The sequence below is a fragment of the Aspergillus luchuensis genome, chromosome 8 (genome assembly GCF_016861625.1).
Source record: "Aspergillus luchuensis IFO 4308 DNA, chromosome 8, nearly complete sequence".
NCBI classification, from domain to species: Eukaryota; Fungi; Ascomycota; class Eurotiomycetes; order Eurotiales; family Aspergillaceae; genus Aspergillus; species Aspergillus luchuensis.
In genome coordinates, this window is record NC_054856.1 from 1,898,715 (window position 1) to 1,924,995 (window position 26,281).

At 49.5% G+C, this 26,281-nt stretch overlaps 6 protein-coding genes and 1 non-coding gene across 7 annotated transcripts; 4 read left to right on the forward strand and 3 right to left on the reverse strand.

Annotated features, from left to right (window-relative positions):
• Positions 1-1,795: 1,795 nt before the first annotated feature.
• AKAW2_80681S (uncharacterized protein) lies at positions 1,796-6,691 on the forward strand (the record flags this gene model as incomplete). The annotated part of the gene is made up of 8 exons (XM_041681728.1): positions 1,796-1,990; positions 2,055-2,836; positions 2,895-4,630; positions 4,702-5,012; positions 5,087-5,250; positions 5,323-5,372; positions 5,489-5,885; positions 5,941-6,691. 8 exons carry the CDS (start codon positions 1,796-1,798, stop codon positions 6,689-6,691), a joined length of 4,386 nt encoding a protein of 1,461 aa, XP_041548642.1.
• A 266-nt stretch (positions 6,692-6,957) lies between these two features.
• On the reverse strand, positions 6,958-8,028 carry AKAW2_80682A (DUF3425 domain-containing protein; the record flags this gene model as incomplete). Its single annotated transcript, XM_041681729.1, has 2 exons — positions 6,958-7,832; positions 7,884-8,028. 2 exons carry the CDS (start codon positions 8,026-8,028, stop codon positions 6,958-6,960), a joined length of 1,020 nt encoding a protein of 339 aa, XP_041548643.1.
• Positions 8,029-9,184: 1,156 nt separating this feature from the next.
• On the forward strand, positions 9,185-11,275 carry AKAW2_80683S (uncharacterized protein; the record flags this gene model as incomplete). Its single annotated transcript, XM_041681730.1, has 1 exon — positions 9,185-11,275. One exon carries the CDS (start codon positions 9,185-9,187, stop codon positions 11,273-11,275), a length of 2,091 nt encoding a protein of 696 aa, XP_041548644.1.
• Positions 11,276-11,976: 701 nt separating this feature from the next.
• AKAW2_80684S (uncharacterized protein) lies at positions 11,977-16,964 on the forward strand (the record flags this gene model as incomplete). Its single annotated transcript, XM_041681731.1, has 11 exons — positions 11,977-12,183; positions 12,236-12,988; positions 13,045-13,324; positions 13,385-13,618; positions 13,672-14,565; positions 14,625-14,963; positions 15,027-15,150; positions 15,224-15,295; positions 15,352-15,458; positions 15,561-16,185; positions 16,283-16,964. The coding sequence occupies 11 exons, from the start codon at positions 11,977-11,979 to the stop codon at positions 16,962-16,964; spliced, it is 4,317 nt and encodes a 1,438-aa protein (XP_041548645.1).
• Positions 16,965-18,554: 1,590 nt separating this feature from the next.
• On the forward strand, positions 18,555-21,289 carry AKAW2_80685S (OPT family oligopeptide transporter; the record flags this gene model as incomplete). The annotated part of the gene is made up of 8 exons (XM_041681732.1): positions 18,555-18,860; positions 18,924-19,484; positions 19,538-19,654; positions 19,704-19,985; positions 20,035-20,298; positions 20,352-20,529; positions 20,589-20,878; positions 20,954-21,289. 8 exons carry the CDS (start codon positions 18,555-18,557, stop codon positions 21,287-21,289), a joined length of 2,334 nt encoding a protein of 777 aa, XP_041548646.1.
• Positions 21,290-21,917: 628 nt separating this feature from the next.
• On the reverse strand, positions 21,918-22,747 carry AKAW2_80686A (uncharacterized protein; the record flags this gene model as incomplete). Its single annotated transcript, XM_041681734.1, has 2 exons — positions 21,918-22,312; positions 22,384-22,747. 2 exons carry the CDS (start codon positions 22,745-22,747, stop codon positions 21,918-21,920), a joined length of 759 nt encoding a protein of 252 aa, XP_041548647.1.
• Positions 22,748-25,309: 2,562 nt separating this feature from the next.
• AKAW2_t80022A lies at positions 25,310-25,382 on the reverse strand. The gene has a single exon. It is a non-coding gene; the product is annotated as a tRNA-Lys (tRNA).
• Positions 25,383-26,281: the final 899 nt, after the last annotated feature.

The window sequence follows — 26,281 nt, forward strand, 5'->3', positions numbered from 1 at the left end:
ACCCTACTTCGTCATTATATCCAATCCTTCTCTCTACAGTATCACTCTTATTACTGTGTTCGATCAACCCGCTATTATCCCCTCAAAGTGCCTAAGCGCGTTTGATGTGGAACTCGCTGTGGCGCGGTATTTAGCGGTCGGAAGGTGACAAACCAAGTCTTAAAGCACGAAGTATCTGCTCCATCGCCGCGAATCAAAGACGACTGTCAAGGGCTCACTGGGAGAAAGCTCATCTCCAACATCAGTATGTGTCTCTGATTCGGGCTCTCGGTCCAGATAACTCCCTTTAGCACGAGGAATCCAGAAAAGGGTATCCTTGTCAGGTTCGTAGCCCATATTCTCGCATAGAGTATCACAGAACATTTTACACTCCTTGTCTGATGGCCGTTTAGCCCATCTGTTATTAATTCGGGATAATAGAACATTTCATCTTCCCGCTTGTGGGAATGCATTGTGGTCTTTCATCTGGCGGGCCGAGTATCACTTGTGCAATGAGCTGTAATGTGCCAAGCGTAGATTAACTTCTTTCTATGCTTAAATCCTGTAACCAATCTTCTTCCATATCTTTTCCCACTTCGTCCTCAAGGTAAAATTCAATCTCGGTACGCGTTCTTCGAAGTGCTCAGACGTCTTGCCTGTTAACCATGGTGGGTGCTTGTCTTGTTGATGTTTTTCCTTTTGTCACTTCGAAGAGGTACACATTGTATCCGTAGCTTAAGGTGTATCCGTGGTTGTAGAAAGAATCAGGTTCACGAGGTTGATGAGGTCAACTGTCCATGGTCAACAGCATGTATTTATGTCTTCGAATGGAGTCTCTTCCTCTATTTGTTGCATGTTCTATGACAATATTCACGTTTTCGTATAAGAATCACCCTTTCCACCAAAGGGTCACTGCATTGTTAGGGCTGACCGGACGGCCTTGTTATTTTATAGAGCATTATATCTAGGCAATAAACAGCTGAAGCCAATACTGACACCAAGCAGACGAAAAGAAATGTATCCCTGTAGCTACTGCAGTAGGAAGATGCTATATCCGACCAGATGTTCTTGATTTTATTCTTTGGCTCATGGCAATTGCAAGAAATTGAGCAAGGAGGTCGCAGTGCTGTCTTAGCTAATCGGGCGCAGTTAATATGTGGAGGCCAATCAAAGTGCTGTTAGCCGTCTGTATGCACTTGGCCAATTTTAGTGGTTGACAAGATGAGGACAACGCAAGTGGAAGATGCTTGATAAGGGTCTTTTGGTGGTATTGGCACAATGCATCTATGACCCCACCCACTTAAATTAATAGGCCATGGCCTAGATTGCTTATCAACCCTAAGGATTCGACCTTATCATTGTGGTATGTCTGCCTAAATGCATGGCGGAAGATCCCGCCAACATGTCACAATATGGCGTCCTGTCGGTGAATACGCCAGACAAAGCGCCCTAAACATGCTAGGGTCCAACCAAGAAGCTACAAGGGGCTGGCTGCCTGGTAGCTTATCCCAGAAGGTGTCTAGGGTGTAAAAGATTTCGATGTTAGTGCCTTGACTCGGGCGCCCTCGATCACAGAGCCGCAAGTCGTTATCTTGCTGTCTAAACTCTAACCATATAACATGAACCATATTGCAAGAAGGCCTTCATCTGGGGCTTCCCATGAGACTTTCGGCATCTCCCGTAGCCTTAGGCCTAAGCCTCATATTAACTCTTTCAGCTCAACTCGTTGCTAGCACCCTGACAACGCGCAACAGGCACACTGTGTGCCTATAGCCAGCAAAGAACACTCTGGGCAGGAGTTTTCTTTTTGTGCAAAATGCCTTTCACCACCGGAAAGGAAAACTTACTCCAGCTCAATCGGAATAGCTTCGACTTCAACCTTCAATTTGAGCAGCTATTCTTCTCCATCATACCGTCTGCATTATTCATTGTCACGTCATTATGGCGGACGTTATGTCAATTTCGAAAGCCTGTAGTTGTGAATGCTCCCTTATTCCAGCTAATAAAACTGGTACGTCGTCCCCGACATCTCACATGTAGCAACAATCATATGATCATTGAGTTGACTATTGCAGGGTGCCATCACAACCTATGTGGGCCTTGAACTGTCCCTGCTCGTCCTGGTTGCGGTTGGGTCATTCCAGGTGACCACAATGTTCATCGCTTCTTCAATCCTCAACCTCGTATCGGCCCTGTTCATGATAATACTTAGTGTCTTGGATCATAGCAGAAGTCCGAGGCCGTCGACACTACTGAGCAGTTACTTGTTTCTGACTTTCCTCCTGGACGCGGCTCAAGCAAGGACTTTGTTCCTGTCATCAGACAACAGAATCGAGATCAGCTATAGTAGTATATTCAGTGCTGCCCTAGCCCTCAAGGTATGCATTTTACTACTGGAAGCTCAAGAAAAGTCCAGATGGATAGATTGGGACGAAAAGAAGCACAGTCCAGAAGAAACAAGCGGTATCTTCTCGCTTGGCGTCTTTTTCTGGCTGAATAGGATGTTCTTGAGGGGGTATAGGAAAGTCCTGGGGACCGAGGATCTCTATCCCCTGGATAGCTCCTTTGATGCTACGTCGCTCAATGAGGAGTTTTCCAGAAACATGGACTACTCGAAGCTCAAGGGTGATAAGTTTGGCCTTGTGAAGGTGCTGGTGCGGACATTGAAAGCCCCCCTTCTTTTGCCCGTAATTCCACGCCTCGCTTATCTCGCTTTTACCTTTTGTCAACCACTTTTACTTGAAAGGCTGTCGAACTATTTGTCCCAGCCCCGACTCGATGCGAATACAGGATATGGATTCATCGGTGCTAGCCTGTTGATTTATTCGGGGCTGGCTATTTCGTGGGCGTTCACATGGTATGATAACCCGGAAAGCATGCTGACACTAGAATGGACTACTCATACATAGGTGTAGGTATTTCCATCACCGGATGCGTACTATGGCGACGTCTATGCTTGTCACAGAGATCTACAAAAAAGCAACAACAGCGCATATCGGAGCTGGTGATGACAATGCTGTTCTAACACTCATGAGTACAGATATGGAGCGGATAAAGATGGGCTTAAGATCGTTGCACGAGATTTGGGCAAGCATTATCCAAGCTGCTCTGGCCGGATGGATGTTGTATACAAGACTTGGTGTCGTGTTTGTCGCACCTATGGGTGTTGTTATTGTTTGCTTCTCCGGTTTGGCTATTCTCACTAACTTTACTGGAGACTCGCAAAGAGCCTGGATGGCAGGAGTTCAGAAACGTGTGGGTCTCACTGCTACAGTCATTGCCAGCATGAAGAACTTGAAAATATCTGGTCTATCTGCGGCCATTGGCGACTTCGTGCAGAGGCTTCGCGTTGAAGAATTAGCGGCGGGTGCCCGCTTCCGCCAGCTAGCCATCACTGCGGCCCTCCTTGCCTATATTCCACAATTGATGAGTCCGCCACTGACCTTTGCCTTCACGACACGTACTCTGGATGCAACAAGGGTGTTTACGAGCCTGTCCTTTCTCACTCTCTTGACCAGCCCATTTTCGCAAGTTTTTCAATCTATTCCTGGTCTTGTCTCAGCAATAGCCTGTTTGGGCCGCATACAGGCCTTTTTGGAGTGTGAGACTCATCATGATTTTCGCCAAGTCTTCGCGAAAATAACGAGTAAGACGGACGAAGTGAGAGGAAACGATAAAAGCGACTTCGATGGCGGTCTAGATGAGCTCCACCACGTGGAAATCAAAAACGGTTGGTTTGGTTGGGAAGCAGACAAGTTTGTCTTGCGGGATGTGAGTACCCAATTGCCTAAAGCCTCGCTCACTATCGTCGTGGGACCTGTTGGCTCTGGTAAATCAACGCTTTGCAAAGCACTGCTTGGAGAAGTCCCTTTCAGCAAGGGCAATGTGATCATAAGCACTATGGCTACTCATGCTGGGTTTTGTGATCAAACTGCATTCCTCTCAAATGGGACCATAAAGGAGAATATTGTCGGCTTTTCTCCTTTTAATGAAGCGAGGTACGAAGAAGTCATCGACGCGACAGCTCTGAGACATGATATAGTCACTCTTCCTCAGGGTGACGAAACTAACATTGGATCTGACGGAATTGCTCTATCCGGAGGCCAGAAACAGCGTGTTTCTCTCGCACGAGCTCTGTACCTGCATTCCGAGCTTTTAGTGCTGGATGATATCTTCAGTGGCTTGGACGCAGACACAGAGGAGGAAGTATTCAGAAAAGTCTTCGGACCGGATGGCCTGCTCCGACGACGACGCGCGACAGTTCTCTTATGCACTCACAGCATCAGACATCTCCCTGCGGCGGATCATATAATAGCACTTGGCAACAACTCTGTCGTCGAGCAGGGCAGTTATGCTACGCTGGCAACAAGGCAAGGATATGTTCAGCGTCTAGGATTAACGGAAACCGGCAAAAGCGATGTGACACATGAGAAAGCGCCATCGAAAAGGACAATACGGAGCTCTAAGAACGACGTCTTAAATAGAACGATATCTATCACTTCATCACTGGGATCCAATATGCAGCAATCGCGGCAAGTAGGCGACAAAGCCGTATACAGGCATTACTTCAAGAGGATGGGGCTGTTTGTAGCCGCATGCAGTGTGATCTTCGCCGCTTTGTGGGGGTTCTTCATTAACTTTGCAACAGTTTGTGAGTGCACTCAATATTATGGTTATAGAACGCCATAGAGATCGGCTTTCTGACTCATTCTCGTGGTGCAGGGCTCACCTACTGGACCGATGATATTGGCTCCAACCGACCGGCGCATTCTTCCGCATACTACGCTAGCATCTATGCTACGTTCCAAGTATGCTGCATGATATCCCTACTTGTCACGGCGCTCGCGCTCCTCATTATTGCAGTGAAACGAGCTGGTGCTGGTCTACACCAGGAAGCCTTGCGAACATTGATCCAAGCGCCACTTCAATTTTTTACCAATACGGATACGGGAATCGTGACAAATCTGTTCTCGCAGGATCTGAATTTGATAGACACGGAGCTACCCGAGGCCACACTCAACACCATTGTTTGTGTAAGCATACCTTTGAGTGACACTCTAAAAAGCCCTGGAGAAAGTCTCCATTTGTTCTGACACGTGTCTCTCAGGTTTTTGAAGCGATCGGACAAGCGGCTGTCATGCTCACTTCGTCTTTGTACTTGGCCATCAGTTATCCTTTCCTTGCTGCCCTACTCTATGTGGTTCAGAAGTTTTATCTTCGGACATCAAGGCAGCTGAGGCTCCTCGATCTTGAGGCTAAAAGTCCCTTATAGTGAGTCTACTTATTTCGTACCATTGTCTGTCAACCATGGGAGTTCTTCATTGTTCTGACAAAGACATATAGCACGCATTTCCTTGATACTCTCAAGGGCATCACGACTATCAGAGCCTTCGGTGAGTAAGCTATGGCATATGTGTCCGACCTATGGCCAACCTAGTATCCTCCTCATGCCTGCTTCTATAATTGGTTCTCGAATGATACAGTGCCGTGCTAACTAGACACTGTACAGGCTTCCTTACAAACGAAGTCGAAAAGAATGCTCGCTTAGTCAATAGCAGTCAGCAGCCTGCTTATCTTCTGCTTATGATCCAAGAGTGGTTGAACCTTGTTCTCAACCTTGTGGTAATGGTGATAGCAGTGGTGCTGACGATATTGGCTGTTCGGCTTCATTCAAACTCCGCCTTCGCTGGTGCATCTTTGGTTTCACTGATGAGCTTCGGAGATAGCATTTCCGGTATTGTCATCTTCTACACAAAACTAGAGACGTCTATTGGGGCAATCGCGCGACTCAAAGCTTTCAAAGAAACCGTGAAGCCGGAGGATACAGACAGCGAGGACATAATCCCTTCTGAACAGTGGCCCCAGAGTGGCATAGTCGAGCTGAAAGGCGTATCCGCAAGTTACGGGTAAAGGAGCTATCTTTCCATGCAAACGCCACCATGTAAAGCTAATGCTCACCAGGAGTAACCCCGCTGCTGAGAATGGATCAAACCACACGCCCACTCTTGCCCTCCGTAACATTCAACTTTCCATCAACGCCGGCTCTAAAGTTGCCATCTGCGGACGGACCGGCAGCGGCAAGTCCAGCCTTATTGCCCTCCTGCTTAAACTCCTCCACCCCCTCCCAGAAACGGCCATGAGCGCAACCATCGACAACACTCCGCTCCACCGAATCAACCGACCTACCCTGCGCCAGCGTATCATCGCAGTTCCCCAGGAAGCCGTATTCCTACCAGACGGTTCCACCGTACAAGCAAACCTAGACCCCTCCTCCGTTTCCACACCTGAAGAATGTCAATCCATCCTTACCACTGTGGGGCTGTGGGATTTTGTTCAGGATCGTGGTGGCTTGAATGCTGGCATGAGTGCAGGCACATTCAGTGCCGGCCAGCGCCAACTCCTGTCGCTTGGCCGTGCACTTCTGAGACGTCGTGTCCGGGCAAATAAAGGCTCAGACAATGGGATACTGCTGCTGGATGAGGTCAGCTCCAGTGTGGATCATGAGACGGAGCGAGTGATGCAGAATATCATCCGGACGGAATTCAGACACTATACCGTCATTGCTGTGAGCCATAGGCTGGACATGATCATGGATTTTGATCGGGTGGTTGTGATGGATACGGGGGAGATCGTGGAGATTGGAAACCCTGCCGAATTGGCGGCGCAGCCGGGGTCTCGGTTCGGAGATTTGGTCAGTACAAGTGCTAAGTGAGTGATAGCCGTATGAAGCTACGGTGTGGTGTCTGTAGATTTCCGGCTAATTAAAGCGTGTGATGTTGTTTTCCTTTGTGTCTCCAACTTTTTATGAAGACGAGCTCTTCTCTACAATATATAATGATCACCCTGGAATAAGTTTGTGGCAGTCGGGACCTTAGCGAACGCTATACCAAGTGTCATGAGCCATAATAAAGCAATGAATAAATGCGTTTTCTTTGATCCATTGTTCCTCATTTACTGTCTCCTAGAATGAGTCTGCAACTATGTCTGACCTAGTTGACGATACACCTTGGTCATCGAAAACAACGGCCTCTCTCCTCTCTTCGCTCGCCAATGATTCGTCGACCACATCAAATCCACACACCCATGTATCAACCGGCCCCATTTCTTCAAGAACCCTTCCGTAATCTCCCAGCTTCTAGGATCAGAAGGCTCTCCCCAGATAATCAACCCAAAGGGTCCAGTGGAAGTTCCATCCCAGAACCCCATGATATCCGTACACAACTCCTCATCATCCCAGTCATCACCTTCCCGAATCAGATTATTCCTCATGATAGGACACGGAAACAAGTCAATCCAAGTGTGGTGAGGACTTAGGCGCTGAAGCTCCGTGGGCCGTAGACTATCTGGTAGAGTCGTAGCAACAAGCTCATCATGTCCAGGCCTCCCAAGTGAGAAGGGAGATATCGAGTCGTCTTTCATCCATTCCCATGTAATGCCAAGAGTAGCCATGTTTGCGACGAAGCCGCGATGGACATTCATCCTCGTGAGGGAGAGGAGATGGTCTGCTTGTGGGCAGTTCAACTGATAACTGGAGTGGAACTTGGCTAATTGTTGTAGTAAAATGTTCACTTTGTCTGTGCTAGGCATCTTAGCGCATAATGCATCGATTTTGGCTTGAGTGGATCGTGTGTTCCGGGTGGTTATTGTTGCTTTGCTATCTTCGCTGCCATTATGGCCTGTGTAGAAGCGGGTGAGGGTTGTGAGTTCGGGTTCTACATCTTGTCCCGGATGAGGTTGTGTACTTTGTGGCTCGCCAGTTGACTCTATATTCGAGGGCGTTTGAAGCGTTTGGACTGGATGGTAGTGTCCGTTCGAAGGGATAGAACGGGCTTGCGCGAGTCTTGCCTTATAGCCTGGTCGAGCATCAGCGAGTGTCCTCAGAATCAATCATGACGGTGGCTTACGACAGACTCTCTGATTCAACCGATTCTGGCGCTTCCTACGTTCCTTCGCATCCGATACACCGTACCAGTCATCATCGGGGAGTTTCTCAGCGACATAGATGACATGCGGATTTGCTGACTGCGGGGAAGCGTCGCGGGCCCTCATATTGGACGATTAAGTTATGACTTCGTGATCAGGAATAGTAGACTCCAGAAAAATGAGTGAATGTAGATTGCTGACCGCTAACAGATTCTTGCTTGCTCAAGTTCCAGCCAGTGGCTACAAGGTTGAGGTTTAAATCGGACTTTAGCACATTAACTTTGGTAACTCCGGGCCCACTGGCCGTTTTGGGGGGGCCAATGGCGCTAAATGCTGACCGCTAGCATTTTGAACCATTCTATCACGGACCCACTCAGGGTTTGCCGAATGAAATACTCAGTATTGGGGATAGAATCTTGATGGAAGGCTTGGCTAACATATACACGCCCAGGATGCAGGCAAGTTCGAGGTTAGACACTAGGTTTATATACCTGTCCCTGGGAGCTTGCTTACCAAATTTATATTGTATATCTTGACTCGCTAAATGTGCATTATTGGGAGATGACGTTCCGATCTCTGAGCTGATACACGTTTTAGATACCTCATCGCATTGGAAGAGGTGAATCACTTCAACCTGATATCATTACGTGTGAGTAAATGTGTCATTTCTTCATAGTATGCTCAAATGCCAATCATTGACCCTGTTTCTACCCACGATCATAGTTGAAATGGGTCCAAGATATAGATGGAAAATAGTAAAGATCCAGCAGTGGATTCTTCCATCCCCATCCCAGGACTTATTTAAGGGAGAAAAAGCTACTCCATACCACTTCCCTTCTGATGTATTCATGATCGAAATTTGTGGCAGAGTCCAGAGCACCACAACTTCTTCTGTTTACTGCGCGTGTGGTGTTGAGTTTTGGTCTGTCTATTATATACATAGCAGAGCTCAAATCACCTTTACGCGAAATGCAGTGGTCAAAGGTTCATCATCTTTAACTTTGTGCTGTACGGTGGCCTATATGACCTCAGGATTTCGTCGAACAAGGGTCTGTGTGAAATATTGGTGCTCAGAGTCGTCTTCGTCATACCTATACAGCACCGGAAGTTCTCCCATTGAAGTTACTAGTAGTATTGCTTATATCAAGGAGACAACACCTTTGGGTCGTTCGGTTGTGGCTATTATTACCAAAATTTTCCTTTGGTTTCGATTGTTCTCTTACATACTAATATTCCTGCGCACTAAGAGATCCCTCGGTCAGGATAATAACCCTCAGTTAACATGAACATGTCCGAGTTAAAGAGAGAGCTCTGTCGCCGTTGCAAAAAAGGGACCAAAACACTTATGGCTGCCGTTCGCGAAGGGCACAAGGAGTGCGTGCAGATAATCCTGGCAGATCATGAGAGGTTCCCAGTATCTGACGCCACGAAGGCCCTCGGATATGCCGTGCGATACAATCAGATTGAAATTGCTAGGCTCGTGCTTGAAGCAGGGGCAAATCCAAGCCCCGAATTGGACGGTGAAACATGGGAGACCTCACCCCTTCACTACGCGACCGACAAGGGCAACCTAGAGATGGTGAAGCTCCTACTCGAATTCAAAGCTGATGTTAACCAGTTAGACCTGTACACCCGCATGACACCCCTGACTACTGCTACAGAGCTGGGCCACATTGGAATCGTCCGCTGCTTGGTGGAATCTGAAGCTGATGTCAGTCTGAAGAAGAATGCTTACGACGAGGCACCTCTCCACGTTGCTACACGGCTTGGGCACCTGGAAATCACCCGACTCCTTCTCTCACGAGGGGCTGACGTGGACATACAATGTTCAGGTGGATATCCTCTCTACTTCGCATGCAAAGGTAACCATGTTGAGGTGGTCCGAGTCCTCCTGGCCAACACTCCTAAGCCGGACCTGTACCTAGGAGGACGAGAGCAACCGTTGTCGATGGCAATCTACCACGGCTACACTGAGATCGTCGCCCTGCTGTTGAAGGCCGGTGTGGACATCAACCGCGAGTGCCAGGACCCTTATACTCTGCTCGAATGGGCCATAAAGCATAACTGTGAAGGCGCCGTACCATTGATCCTGGAGTACCAGCCGAAGCTAGACCGGGAATATAGCTCGGGGATAGGTGTCTTGCACTTCATCAACCAGAAAACCAAAGTGGCCACTGTCAAGCATCTAATCCGTTGTGGCGCCAATCCCAAAGACGCGAACAAAAAAGGGGAGTGCGCGATCTGGGTCGCCGTGCGGGCTAACAATGAGCTCGTCACCGAATATCTGGCGTCAGTTTTGATCGGACAACTGAATAAAGTCGTGGGAGAAGGCACAGTTTTCCATATTGCATGTCGTTACGGGAGCCTGAACATGGTGCGCATCCTGGCCGAGGCTGGGGCAGATGTCAATTTTGCGGCACCGGGGGGTGGCGAGACCCCGTTGCAGGCGGCCTGCGGCCGTGAAGTCGATGGCTCCAAGTTGAACGACACCCTGGAGGTTATCCGGTATTTGATTCATAATGGGGCCCGTGTCAACGATGGGGGCTGGAATTTGCGATCGCCCTTGCATAAGGCGTGTTTGAGTAGCGCGCCAGAGGTCATAAAACTTCTCTTGGCGGAAGGAGCTGATGCCGACTGCAAGGACTCGGTTGGGAGGACTCCTGCTCGTCTCGTATGTTATCGGGGGCTAGAGTACTACCACGCATTAAGCCCCAGTATCAATGCCCTCGTGGCCCGAGACTCGATGGGTCGCACGGCATTGCACTACGCCGTGATTAGTGGAGTCGTGGAGCTGGTGGAGGAGGCCCTGGAGGGCCACAAACAGCATCCTGGTTATCAGGACACATATCTGGGTTTGGTTGTTAAAGATGGATGGACGCCGTTGCATTGGGCGGCAAGATGTGTCTCTCCTTTGACTGATAAGAGGAAAGATATGGTTCCTATGATAGAGTATCTGATAGAACTAGGTTACGATCTCGCCGCTAAAGGTAAAGCAAGGGATACGGAGTGGACGCCAGTGGAAGTCGCGATATATCACGACGCTGACCAGGAGGTCAAAGAACGCCTGGTGCCGGATGATCTCGAAGTGAATCAACTGCTACCTGGCACTGATTTCAAGCGCAGTTTCTTCTGTGGCGGTTGCTTTCTGCCCGTCGTCGGTTTCAATATGAAGTGCCAGGTATGTGATAATTTCTGGCTCTGTTTCAAGTGTCAAGCCTATAGGGAGTCCTTGCATCCTGCGGATCATGATTTGGAGCAGTTCTGTGATGAGTACGACTGGGGGGCGAAAGAGTGGGTGCCAGTGGAACGATACATTCCTTGTGACAGCCCTATTCTCACTTTGGAACTACCGGCGGATTCTCCCCTGGCCTAGAAGCTGAGCTTGTCTTTCGAACACTATGATTGGGATGCATGTTATGGGTGAGAACGATGTCTATCCTCGATCGTAGGTATGAAAGATGGATGGGTGGCAAGCTAGTGCTAATTCCACCTTTCTGATATCATCAACACATCGATGCCCAACCTTTCCCTTGGAACAAGCATAGTGTGGGATGAAAACTTCCCCCAGTATCAAGTGATAAGATAACATACAATCTTAATGAACCAGTGTTCCGTGCGCCGGAGTCCGTAAGTTAGCCCGACATGATTTCAGGAGTCCATCCCAAGATAAGATGGCTCAAGCTTGGCAATGCTTGTGCTTTTAGTGTCTTGCCCATTGATTGTAAGTCCATTACAGGCAGGAATTCATGTCATCTTTGACTAGTCGATGCCAAAAGAGTCGTAGGCCGGTAACAGTGGAACCAATCAGATAATTATAATTCGCTAGTCGGAGATAGTTTGGTAGTGGCAGCTATCTGCGACTAACGAGCCAGGGGTCCTGTTGTGCCTACGGTGGTAAATAAATTGCAAAGATAAGGCATCTGAGGTTCATTGGGTCACCTGAATTGCGTATGTTCCCGTAGTGTACTAATAGTATACTAATTGCGCACTTAAAAGGAACCATAGCACGTATTTCTTCACCCCAACATCCCCATTGTTCCTTCTTCTTTCCTATCATTGTACCTGTCAACTAACATGGCATGCGCCTCAGATAGTGACAATTTCTTTGGTCCCCGTGTCAGCCCCGAGTGTCGTCCATTCGATTTCACCCTGCTTTTTGAGGATAGTCTCTTTGGGCTGCTTCCAGCTGCACTCTTCCTTGTTCTGGTTCCCCAGCGCCTGCAAGTCCTTCGTAATTCTCAAGTCAAGTTGCACTCTTTTCGGTTGGCAGTTGTAAAGCTGGTAGGTTATAGGTAATACTGCAAATGATCGTTGACTGAATGTGAGCCTTTAGATACTGCTGGGTGTACTGTTCGTTCTACATATTCTGTACACGGCTTTGCGTGTCGAAGACCCGGATCTCCATACCCGCGCAGGACTTGCCTCGGGAATTGTGAATATTATTGCGACTGGGGCGGCAATTTTGCTCTCATTTTTCGAGGATCAGCGCTCGGTAAAGCCATCCGATCTCTTAGTAGTCTACTACTCAACAGAAGTACTGCTCTCACTACCCCAGCTCCGCTCGTTGTGGCAGATTCCTACAGCCAGTGTAGCTTGTCGAACATTATGGACCATCATTCTCATTTTCAATGTCGGAGTACTCATTTCCGAGTCCACACATAAATTCCGGTTCTTGCGGCCGATGTATCAGAAACCAACTAAAGAAGGGGTTTTGGGATTCTGGGGTCAGAGCTTCTTCATTTGGGTGCTCCCGGTTCTTCAGAATGGATACTCAAAAGTGCTGGGAATTGACGACATCCCAGAAATGGATGCCGATCAACGAGCACAATCAACTCAGGAACAGCTAGAGAAGGCTTGGGGAGCTAGGAGTAGTAATCATCGGCTGCTCCTTTCTACTTTCTATGCCTATCGCAGAACATTCCTGTCAGCAATCGTGCCTCGCCTATGTCTCTCGGCCTTCAGCTTCTGTCAGCCATTCCTCATTACCGCCACAATTGACTATATACAAAATGACAAGACGTCAAATAGCAAGAATCGCGGTCAAGCCATTGTAGGGGCATACGTTCTGGTCTATTTAGGCTGGGCTGTAAGTGGTCTACGGTTATAATAATCGACACACCCGAGACTAACATACCCTTCAAGATCTCCACCGCGGTGTATTGGCGCCAAACCAATCGGTTCAACACAAAGGTTCGCTCCGGTTTAATTGCTATGGTTTTCAATCAGACATCACGTCTCAAAGCCAGCGACATCAACGATTCCGCAGCGATCACTCTCATGGGAACCGATGTAGAAAGGATTGTACAGAGTCAGAAGACAATCCACGAGACATGGGCCTCGGTCCTTGAAGTGGGTATCGCAATCTGGTTACTAGAGCGGCAGCTTCTCATCGCCTGTGTTGTTCCAGCGGTTATTGCAATAGGTACCTACTATTCCGTTCATGCGAGTCAATAATTGACCGAACTCGACTAACATGGGATAGTCTCGGTGTTGGCCATTGGGCCAATTTCTAACAGATCAGGTCAGGCTCAAAAGCTATGGGTTGAATGCGTCCAAGCGAGAGTGACAGAGACATCCAGTATGCTACGAGATATCAAGCCCATCAAGATGCTCGGTCTATCTCAGGTCATGTTCCAGACTATATCCAACTTGCGGAAGATCGAGCTGAAGACTTCTGAGCGCTTTCGGAAGTTGCTCATATGGGAAATTGTCATATGTAGGGGAGAAATCCATCTACTTGATAGCGTTGGTAGACTGATTTTTCACCAGCTAATGTGCCGACCGACTTTGCTCCGTTTGCCACCTTCGCCATCTATACTATAATCGCGGTCGCAACGCATAATAAGACACTGCTTTCCAGTCAGGCTTTTACATCGCTTTCGCTGATATCCCTTGTGACCAGCCCACTCCTTACCTTTATCCAGTCTGTTCCTGCTGTGCGGCAAGCGATGGCTTGTTACCTCCGCATTGAGGAATACTGTGCAAAGCAGTCGGAGTTACTCGGCACGTGTACAGGGTCGCCCACACCTTCCTCTATTCATGTTGAGATTGCAGTGGAGTTGCAATCGCTCCAACCGAAATCGGGATCCGAGAACGTCCCAATCTCCTTCGAGCGAGCTAACATTGCATGGTCCAAGTCCGGCGAAAACAAGCTTCACGACATAACCCTGCGTGTCGGACCAGGGGTTACCATGCTGACTGGGCCAGTGGGCTCCGGAAAATCCACCTTGCTCTCTAGCCTACTAAGGGAAACGGTAGTAACATCTGGAGACCTACGGATTGCAGATTCTCGACTGGCATACTGTTCCCAAGTCCCTTGGATTATCGATGATACAGTTCGCCAAAACATTATCCTCGGGTCACGATTCGATCCCAAATGGTATGAGGTGGCTATTTGGGCTTGTGGTCTCAAAGAAGAGCTGTCGAATATGCCGGATGGAGATCTGTACCGTGCAGGGACCGATGGCCTTTCACTGAGTGGCGGTCAAAAGCAGCGAATTGCACTGTGCCGTGCTATCTACTCGAGGAAACGACTCGTGGTCCTGGACGACGTCTTCAGCGGTCTCGACCCGAATAATAACAGCATGATTGCTACACGCTTGTTTGGCCCAGGCGGATATTTTCGCAAATACGGGATGACTGTTCTCCTAGCAACTCATACAGGTAAGTTTGTGACTTTCCTTTTTTCGAATGCGAAGACCATGTATCCTTACATTGGAAAGACCGCCTACTCCAATATGCAGATGAGATCGTCGTTCTCGAAGGAGGCAGAATCGTGAAGAACGGGTCGTTCGAAAACGTGATGCAACTCCAAAACCCCGCAAGCGCGGACAGGTCCCCAGTGAGCACTGTCGATATTCCTGAACACGAGGAGACCACGACTCAAGAGGATGAGGTGAACGACACCGCTGCAAAGCCTTCAGTTCCAGACGCTTCGAGCCCTCTACGACGCGAAGGGACTTGGATGGTGTACAAGTACTACTATCAGAGTGCAGGGTTCATTCCGTTTGCAACCTGTCTAGCTTTCGTTGTTGTGGAGGCAATCAGTGGGGATTTTAAAAGTACGTCCAGAGTATTTATGTTCCTCTTTTACATCTCTCAGGCTGATGTCTCGTCTTAATTAGCTCTATGGATCAAGTGGTGGGTGGAGACCAATGAAAGGAGTCCTAACAAAGACGTGGGTATGTATTTGGGGATATATGCTCTGCTCTTCGTGATACAGCTAGTAGGTACCGTGGGTGGATTGTGGTATGTACATTCTAATTATTCAAGACAATTTCGTCGATTTCTGGATAACTAATTTGCACCATGACTGTCACAGGCTTCTGATCATGAACATGATCAACAACACTGCATTAAATCTCCATACAGATCTTCTGTCTGCGACACTCAGGTATGCTCAAATAATCTCTTCAAATTTCACATGTCGTTGCTGACCATTCATGGCAGTGCGCCGTTCAAAGACACAGAAATCGGTGCCTTAACCAACAGATTCAGTCAAGATATGGAATTGATTGACATGATGCTACCGTTAGTGGCATCTATGTTCTTGACGGGTAATGTTCTTCCCCCTTTTCCATATTTGCCTTCTATTAAACTACCGAAAAAGCGGGGTTTGGGGACGGCTGGGTTTAAGAAGCTAACGCCAATCAACGTAGGATTGGCAAGCTGCGTGGTCAAACTGGTCATTCTCTGCATCGTCAGCAAATACCTAGCAGTTGCAGTCCCTGTGCTTCTGGCCAGTATAGTGATCCTCCAGAGATATTACCTTCGTACTTCTCGACAGGTGCGACTACTGGATCTGGAAGCCAAGGCGTCTCTTTATACGCATTTCACGGAAGCAGTGCACGGAGTCACCACTCTCCGGGCTTTTGGGATGGAACACTGGCTCCAGGAGAAGATGCATATGCTCCTCAATAATTCACAAAGACCCTTTTATATGCTGTACTGCATACAGCAATGGCTGACACTTGTAATGGGCTTGATTGTTGCGGCTTCGGCAGTCATTATCGTTGCGATGACAACCTCTTTGGCCGACCAGTATAATGGTGCAGCGGTCGGTGTCGCCCTTAGCTTGATTCTCACCTTCAACAGCACGATTTCGAGCACTCTCCGGTCATGGACTAGTCTAGAGACCACCATCGGGGCAGTTTCGCGAGTTCGTCGATTTGTGCAAGACACTCCCCGTGAGGCAAAAAATGACCCGGTGGGAGGTGTAGTCCCTCGAGCACTGGGTCAATCCCAGTTCACGATCGCATTCGACAACGTAACAGCAGGATACGGGTAAGCTTTCCATTCCTCTAGCCACCTAACCTCTGCTTTCAACCCAATCGCGGGTGTCTCCTGCTCTTCACACAAGGCTAATATTCCATACTCATAGCCAAGCTAGCCCACCGGTCCTGAAGAATCTGTCGCTCACTATTCGCCATGGTGAAAAGGTAGCCATCTGCGGAGCATCAGGTAGTGGGAAGTCATCTATAATAATGTCGCTTCTTCGTATGAGCGAGATCCAATCCGGAAAAATAGCGATCGGCGGCTGCGACATATCGGAGCTCGAGAGACAAGCTATTCACTCTGCTATCAACGTTATCCCGCAAGACCCGTTTCTGCTCTCCGGCACTGTTCGCTTCAATCTGGATCCGTTTGGAATGGCCACGGATGAACGCATCACTTCTGGGCTCCAGAAGGTAGATCTGTGGAGTCGAATCAGCACCGACGGGGGGCTAGACATGGACATGTCCAGCATCTCAACCTGGTCAGTGGGCGAAAGACAATTGTTTGCGCTCGCCCGGGCGCTTGTGGTCCCGCGGCCCATCCTCATCCTCGACGAGGCCACTAGTAGCGTCGACCGAGAGACAGAAGCATTTATGCAAGAAATTATCGAGCAGAATTTTCGCCACCAAACCGTGATTGCTGTCATTCATCGCTTCGCTCACATTGATCGGTTCGATCGGGTAGCGTTCCTCGAGGATGGGGAGATGCTTGAATGCGACGCGCCGCAGGCATTGCTGGGACGGGATTGCAATTTCCGGCAGCTATACCGAGCCTGGGAGAGAGCATAGATTTGGGTTATGTTATTATTTCATGTGATAGTTTTTATTGGACCGATAACAAACCTTGGCAAATGTGTCGCCGCTGTCTGGGGTCTTATCCAGCCAAGAAGTGCGGGTTGGAACTTTGTTCGTGTTGGCGATAACGGTTGGGGAAGTGTTTATCGGCAGGCAGATTGCCGCAGGCATTGGCTATCGATAGGATCGTCCCTCGGTGCTATCTGGCTTGGCATCTTATGCCTATTTCTATGCATGGGAAACATGATTGGCTTGCTCTATCTCAAAGTCGGATTAGCCGAAGCAGCCAGGCAGACACCAGGTGGACAACCAAGGTGGGGAGTGAAAATCTTTGACAAAAGCAGCATTGTAAAAGGTAGCGACCACGTGGGACACAGCAATTAGGGTCTCCATCGGAACGGCCAGGTTTCGGTCGGAAGTAACCCTGTGTGATGCTCAATGGATCGCTTCTCACTGGATGGATATTCTCCTCGAGAGGGGACTATCGAATGGCGCAAGACCCTATCCCGATGGACAAATGGGTCAATGGTGGTCTGATACAGCACACCTGACCAATTCCAGATTATTTCAGGGATTGAAATTGACCAGCACACGATGAATGGATCCTGGCTCGAGTGCCTTCGTCCATTTCCTTGAACAGGACAAAGGGTTGCACCAATCCTCCGCGAGAGAGAAGAGCAGGGACCTGGGTCGCACTGGTGTCGCCACTAGCGCGGGGGCGTACCACTTCGTTGACTGCATGGATGGCGAGCTGAGGTGTGCTGCAGGAGCTCCGTAGGAGTTCCGACGCCTGAACGGATTCCCTTGGCTCTCTGTTTTCTCTTATCGCGCCCAGCATCGAACTTCCTCTGAAGGGGAGGCCTATAATCCCCTCTGCGTATCTGGATGCGCCGGTCACGCCCTAAGCCTTATCATATGTTCTACCGGGCCCCCTCAATATATGCATGAATCTACTAGAGTGAGGGAAATCAGGGTAGTATTTGATGTACCAGGTACCAGAAACCCCTGCACCCCTCGAAAATTAAAAAGTGCCACTTATTGCTTGGGGCGAAATTGCCGCTACGGAATGGCGTCAGCAGCACACGCGATGGCATCTCCAGCAGCCCTTCAAAGATTTTACAACACGCGCTACAGTTCATTCGGATGTAACCCGGAGAGCCAGGTGATTTCCCGGTAGAATTACATGCTTTCGGTTCATTCCTGCACCAATGGTGACCCGAAGGAGGGGGGACTAGCAGGTCGGTTATCTAAACTCGGTCCTTCGCTAGGTGAGGGGAACGAACGTCAATTGGAGGGTTCGGAGGCGTTCGAGAAGAAGCGAATCCACCGGCGCAGAGGCCGGAGCGTTGTGCATCCAACGACCTCTCACTAGATTCCCCTAGCCCTGTCGCAGGGCCGCCTCCCAGTCCCTTTTCAGCACGATGGCTAATCGCCGTGGTTTGTGGTATCATCAATTCACTCGTGGCATGGCTCCCATGGCAATTCACCCTTATCAGGGTGAGAATATATAAAGACCCCTAGGGACCACCTTGTGGCAATGATTTCTCCTCCCCGTGCCTCTGGAAAAGTGAGCCCCCTGCCAACATGTCTGCAATCACGACCGGTGCAGCCCGAGAGGGTGACGGCGTCTCAATCCCCCACCCTGATGCTGTCGATGAGAAGTCCGCTGTCACGGTGCTCGCTGGCAAAGAAGACCACAGGATCACCGGTGATGAGCTGAGCGGCGAAGAGGACCGCGAAAGCGAAGACGCTATTATCATCACTGGTGCAGACGCTGCCGCTCACCTGCTCCCACTCAGAGATGACTTCGACCCTGCCTTGACATTTCGGAGTATCATTCTCGCCTCCGGTCTGGCGTGCTTCCAGGCGGTCATGAACCAAATCTACATGGTAGCACAAGACACCTTAGCCGTCGTGCAGATGTGTTGACTCCCTGCTGACACCTGTCCACAGTTTAAACCTACTGCCGTCACCATTCAAGGAACTTTCATCGTTCTGATCGCTTACTTTGTCGGCAATGCCTGGGCCAGGTTCCTCCCCCGGGGTGATAAGTTTGAAGCGCGTTGGAGGGAGAAGGGTGGTCAGGGAAAGCTTCCATGGCATATTCGGTGGATAAAGTTTGTGAATCCTGGACCGTGGACTCTGAAGGAGCACGCTATTTGCGCTATCACAGCCACATCTGCTTCCAATGCCTCTGTATCCTCGCAGGTGTTTGCGGCGCAGAACCTCTTCTATAATATGCCCTTTAGTGCCATCACTGTCATCTTCAGCATCATTTCGATCGGTCTGTTCGGTTATAGTCTCTGTGGCATTATGCGACCTATTGCCGTCTGGCATGTTGAGGCGGTCTACTGGAGTACTCTTCCTACGGTCAAGACCCTTCAAGGGTTGCATTGGCAGCAGGTCAAAAACTCCAAGCCGCTCCGGTACTTCTGGTATGCCTTTACTGGCATGTCGTTGTATGAAATTATTCCTGCATACATATTCCCGTGGCTTAACTCCGTTTCTATTCCGGTACGTTGTTCATTCCACCCTTGGGTGTGTAGGGTGTACTAACGTAGCTCTAGTGTCTAGCTTCCCAGAAAGCAACCGGCAAAAAGGGCGCTGTACTCACCAATGTTTTCGGTGGGGCCACCAATAATGAAGGGATGGGTTTATTCTCTCTCAGCTTCGACTGGCAATATGTACGGATGATAATTTTATCAACAAACTCTCAAGGCTGACTTGCGGCAGATCACCTCCTTCCAAACCTCCCTTCCTCTCAAGCTCCAGCTTCACCAGGACATTGGCTTCGCCTTCTGCTTCATCATCATGGTAGCCATATACTACGGAAACGGCTGGAACGCCCGATCCCTTCCATTCATGTCCACGCAGCTTCTCATGGCGAATGGTACTTCGTATCCGGTCGCCAGCGTCTTCCCTGACGGCGTGCTCGACAAATCTGCGTTGGCTAAATACGGTGTACCCAGACTAACTGGAACTTTTGCATACGCTATGTTTATGGCCAACGCTGCTGTAAGTTCGCCAGAAATATGTGCAAGTTAATCCCTCTAATCTCTTCTAGATCGGAGCCCTCATCATGCACTGTATCATCTTCTGGGGCGGCGATATCAAGCGGGCCTACCAGAGCGCCAAACAAGGTCGCTACGACGATCGTCACCACGAGCACATGGCCAAGCATTACAAGGAAACCCCGTGGTGGTGGTACGTTGCGGTGCTTGTCATCAGCTTTGTTCTCGGACTGGTGGTGGTTCTCAAGGAGAATATTACCCTCCCCGCCTGGGCGTACATTGTCTCATTGATTGTCGGAATCATCATCTCGCCTTTCGTAAGTACCCCCATAACCGACACTCCTACTCCCACTAACAAAGGTATTTGCAGAGTACCATCCTCTACTCTCGCTACGGAAACGGAATCGCGACCAACAACCTCTCAAAGATGTTAGCAGGACTGATGCTTCCCGGGCGCCCCGTTGGAAACATGTACTTTGCAGCGTGGTCCCACAACGTGATCCAAAACGCAGTGAACCTATCCAACGACCTGAAGATGGGCGAATACCGTAAGCAGCCATCTCACAAACCCCCATATTCCTAGCACAAGTCTAACCCATTCCAATAGTAAAAATTCCCCCACGAGTCATGTTCCTCACCCAAATCTACGGCACCATCCTGGGCGGCTTCATCAACTACGCCATCATGATCTCCATCGTGACCGGCAACAAAGCCCTCCTTTCCAACGGCAACGGCAACTCCTCCTGGAGCGGCGCCACCATGCAATCCTACAACACCAACGCCGCCTCCTGGGCCCTTGCCTCCTACCTCTACCGCTCCGGCACTCCCTACGCCATGGTTCCCATCGGTCTAGCCATCGGCGCCGCAGCTGTCGTCGCCCACCGTCTCTTCTACTACGTATGCCCATTCCCCCCAATACCCCCATCTTACCACCCAGTCCAACTAACCCATCTATCTATGAAATGTATACAGTTTGTCCCCAAAATCCGCAACTTCGACGTCTCGGAAGTCAACATGCCGCAATTCATCCAATACGCCGGCTACATCCCCTACAACCAATCACAGACATGCGTGCTCTTCAGCTGGGTCCTCTCAGGCCTCTTCGTGCAGTATTATCTGCGGAACTATCATCCGAGGATTTTCAAGGATTACTCGTATTTGATTACGGGTGCGTTTGATGGCGCTAGTTTGACCATCGTGTTTATTCTTTCGTTTGCGGTGTTTGGCGCTGCGGGTGTCGCGCATGATTTTCCCTCTTGGTGGGGGAATAATTCGAATGGGAATTATGATTGGTGTCCTGTTACTTAGGATGCCTTTTTCTTCTTTTCCGGAGGAAGAAGTTGTTGGATGGGGTGGGATGGGGAGGTGGAGGTGTGGATGTTCATACTCTACTCTGTCTTTTGTATGTAGTAAATAATCTCAATAGGGGGTGTTGATTAATGAATATAGTTATATGGATGGATGATTGTGGTTAATTAATACGTAGCAGCAAACTCCTCGATTATACAGTAGTAGAAGATGTTTATTCTTGTGGAGATCGAAAGGGTGATGTGGGATTATATATTTCTCAGTTAAGACGGACCAGATCTTCATTTCGAAGATGCTTATGTTATGACCTAGAAGAATTCCCTCTTAGATAGCCCATAATATGTGCACATTGACTTTTCTAATAGACAGTGTGTCTGTCCATCTCGTAGTGTTTCCTGTAATTGGTGGATGGCTTGTGGATATATAACTACAAGTCTCACATCTCAACGACACCAAATTAACCATGTATGAAGTCATCTGCATATTTTCACCCTCTCATAGCCGACCCGCGGCACCCTATCCCAACATCATAAACAAATAAAAAAAATTACTTAACAGAAAGTACCAACCAGTACCCCCAGGAGGCCCGCTATATGCAAAATAACCATCCCTAGAAATGCAATGTTCATCACCGATACTCCGCCAACTCAGCTTTCGGAGCATTATTCGAGGGTAATTCCACAGGCGCAGACTGGCCATCTAACTCGCTCACTGGGGCGGAATACGGCTGTTGAGTCTGACTGTAGGCGTATGCCGAGTATTGAGGACTAGGGTCCTGTGGTTGGAGATGCATCTGTGTCTGTGACTCTGGTCGTTGCTTATTGCGCCGTCGCAGGAAGTAGAAAAGAAGGCCGGCTATTGCTGCGACGCCGGCGACACCGCCGACGACGCCTCCGGCTATTGCGCCCGTGTTGGTGCTTGAGCTTGAACCTGAACCGGAGGATGCTGCTGTGGTTGTTGCTGCTGATGCTGTGGCCGTTGATGCGGATGTGGATGTGGGGGCTGAAGTTGCGGTTGAGGAGGCTAGGAGGGGAGGATTGTATGTTAGGAATGGATCTGAAGGTATCGATCTGTCTTGGAGGTTATGTACTCACTTGTCGCGATCAACCTCAAGGCGCTGTAACTGGCATTACCCGGCGAATCGGGGCTCAAGCAGCCCACCCAGTCTGTCCCCTTGAGTCTGAATCCACTCTCGTCTTCAGTGCAGCAGAAATACCCATCGTAGTCGTACATATTCCAGGAGCTATTGGCGCAGGTGGCAGGTTTGATCTCGGAAGTGCAGTCCGTCCAAGTCGGACAGCAGACATTGTTCTGTATCGAGTACTCTTTTCCGGGACATTTTGACCCGGATGGGCAGCAAGCGTGCCAGGTCTCCCATGTCCGCCCGCATCCGACTTCGTCGCTGAGACATGAATTATTGCGACGAATGGCGTAGCCTTTGATGTCCGAGGTAGACATGGTGGTAGTAGGTTTAATGAATGGGACTGGGACTGGCACTGGATCTGCGTAGAGGACGGTAAAGGGCCGAGGCAAGGCGCATTCTCGGGGCCGAAAGGATGAGAGAAGAAGTTGAAGAAGTAAGGGGACAAGGCTGATTATTTTGTCGAATGCGCGCGGACCTGCTTGTCAGACGCATTTCGCTTATTCAGCTCCAAAAAGCGATCCTGATTCCTGGGGGCGCTTGGCTTGCCCTAGTTTGATTGGGATCATCTACTTTTGGGTAGAGATACGAACGGGCACGGGACTTATGTTTCTGTGCCGATCAGGGTCCACAGTGCGGGATGGAGTGTGTGTTGTTTCGCCAATTTGCAGAGTTTTGCTTTATCTGATAACGGGGGAGTTGCTGTCAATTGCACGTGTATAAATAACTCCGGTCGGCATGATTCATGGTAGCTAAACTAGACGACTGCTGGGTTATGCTGAAGGTGGAGGGTTGGAAAGTCAGGGTAGACATCGTATGAGGAGTCCGATGGACAGCACACTGCGAAGCGGCAGGGCAGGTAAGCAGAACGTGTGATTTTATCATCCGGTGTGTGCGTAACTCGAGGAATTGAAGAGTCATCGGCTGCTCAAGTTCAAGCATTTTGATATATGTACTTTGTCTACTCTCCTGATTCGCTGCCATTGAGCAATGACCGATCTTTGTTGAGCAGCAAATCTTTTCTGCAACGACACAGTTATCTAAGCTTCCAACTCGCCGACTCACTTGGGCTAGAGAAGCCCCACTTTGAATGATCATGAAGCCAATTATGATCCGAGTTGGAATGGAGGCACGCGAACAGAGGAACACGGCAACATCCCTGAAAAGGGACCACGTCCGTGCACAATGGGTCGTCCCGCTTTCCCCCGTTTAGCATCGGATTGTCCGAGAAGAGGCTCCTTAGATCGTGCTGGATAGCCGAATCTACCGGGTGAGGCGAAACAGCTATGAGGAACATATACGTTCGTTTCATTATCCAGCGGTGACAGGCCACCATTATCGCTCGTCTCTGATTCGTTATACTGGTATGGATGCTGAGTATGAGCGGATAATATATCCGTTCATCACATCGTGGGTTGGACAGAGGATGTGTATTTTCAATTGACCTGGCTATATCTCCCTGACCGTTGTGAATCACAAATGCCTGTGTCAGATATGCGATTCATCTTGGGGCTTTGATGCCGTAATTGTCCCAGTTAATAGAGGAGTACGACTTCGTCAAAGTGTTGGGACGCGGTGCGGGATGTCGTTAGAAGGGTATCGACGTAGCACACCTGCATGTAACTCGATGTCTCAATATGTTACATCCTCTGCTTTGCTGAAGGGTGCACACGGACACGATCGGGATATCTGAGCTGGCAGCCCGTATATGCCTCATTCATCCAGGCTACCGATCGCAAACACTTGTTCAACATACTCGTCTCGGTAAAAGGCTGCACCTGGCAGTACGAGTAACATCAGGCTGACTGCAAGGATCTATGTAGTTGTTGGTCTCTCACCAGCCGTCTCCTAACCCGGATAGTAACAAGGAATTCGGATGGCGCTATGGATAAGTTGTGACGCATGCCTCGATACCAACTCACAAAGCATAGCCGAGGCACAGACCAGCAATGAATGTAGCTGACTAGGTGGGACAGTTTGAAGGACCAGGATATAGACGGTGGCCTGCCTTGGGTCGTGGTACAGGTCTGAGCCTCCACCCCGGGAGGGTCAACGTTGGAGAGGGTACTGATGCTGAGTCTGGAGCTGGGATGTGTGCACCACTGATACGCATGTGTAACTCGCCTCTGCGTGCTCGAGTTTAAGGAAACTGTGTCTGTGTCGCTCTTGCACGGCAACTCGATCTCTGGACTTCCCAAGCTTGGACACTCGCGGATGGTCATTGCAGCTGTAGCATTGTCCCCGTTGAGACTACAAGCCTTGCCGGTGAAGATCCTGTACAACCACGGGATGGTCGGGGAGGCTTTCTCGATATCCAAGAGATATTGATCCTGGTTTGTTACATCAATGGGTGCCATGCTATTGCGCAATTCGGTAACTCGGGGGAGTTGGCAGGTAACTGAGTCGGACTACAGCTTGATCACCGAAATGCGTGACGTATGTCCAACCTCCAGAAATGGTCATCCTTCAGAGACATTGTTTTGACAATTCATTGTGACACTGGCTGATGTCGTCATTGTTGGGGCTGTGTATCCTTGAGAAGCTTGTCGAGTAGCTGTGGGTAATTGGGTATGCATTCAGCCGACGGACTAGGTATGCAGCCTTATGGGGAGGAAAGGGACTGCTACGCCACACAGCGTCAATTCCAACCACTCCGATATCAAAATCGACGATGGGGAAGACACAGTTTATTCGCACAAATCTGAAAGTGCAAGGATATCCGATAATCTATTTTCCGAGTCGACTCCTGTTTGCAGTGTAAGGCTGAGAAGCTGCGATGATTGGGTAAGTGGATCAGGTGGAGCGACCGAAGCTTCCGAACCAGAAATTTTCCAGTGACATCGCCCACCACATGCGAATCTTCAAAATGCAAAAAGGAAAGCCCAACGCGGGGCTCGAACCCGCAGCCTTGAGATTAAGAGTCTCACGCTCTACCGATTGAGCTAGCCGGGCTAGTTCGGTGAAGGAAACATTCTGTACACGGTATAAGACGGCAACAACAACTACAATTCGTGTTACGATTACTATCAGATGGTGTCTTGGAGCCTCTTTGCGCTGTTGTCAATAGAAGGTATGGAGAAGGTTGGCGCCTAATGAGTGGCAATCGCAAGGCAGACTTTTATATTGAGCATGGTGGGTACGCCCATCATGAGACAAGCTATCCGGGCTTCACCAACACTCGTTATATACATCCGCCGTAGGCATTGGCTCTCCCGGGCCTTCCCAACTGACAATCATACCCAGTGAATAGACGCGCTGGAGCCTAGCAGGCTGAGAGACCGTGGTCTGAGATGCAAAAAAGCCGCAGGGTGGACACCATGCGCATGCTCGTCATGCCCGTTGCGCCATTATCGATCCGACATTCACAAGACAGTCCCAAGGGACTGGAACGGTTGCTGTAGCCTGAAAAAAGCGAGGGAAATGGTGGACAGTAGTACAGCAAAAACGGAGAGCTGAAACGAAAACGAGCCTCCGGGAAAGCTGGCGTCACCGCGATAGGATACGAGGTGACGATTTTCTTGCGCGCGCGTCAAGCGAAACGAAAAGACAGAACCGATCGGACGGTCGATCAGTGATGGAAGGCATGGAACCATCAGCACTTGCAGGATGCATAATCGCACGCAGATACCTCGTGGGTTGAACTGTGGCTGTAGCGCCGGAGTGGCAGAAAGGAACGCTCTCGGCCAGTCATCCTGTGGCTGAGGCGCAGCAGGGTATCGAGACACATGGTCTCGATGATTTCATGGCTGCTAGCGTAAGGGGTAGTCTGGGGCTCAGACATCTCCTTATCACGAAGTTGGCGATCATGGGGCAGCTCGTATTGAATCGCTGGGGAAACAGGTTCGAAACAC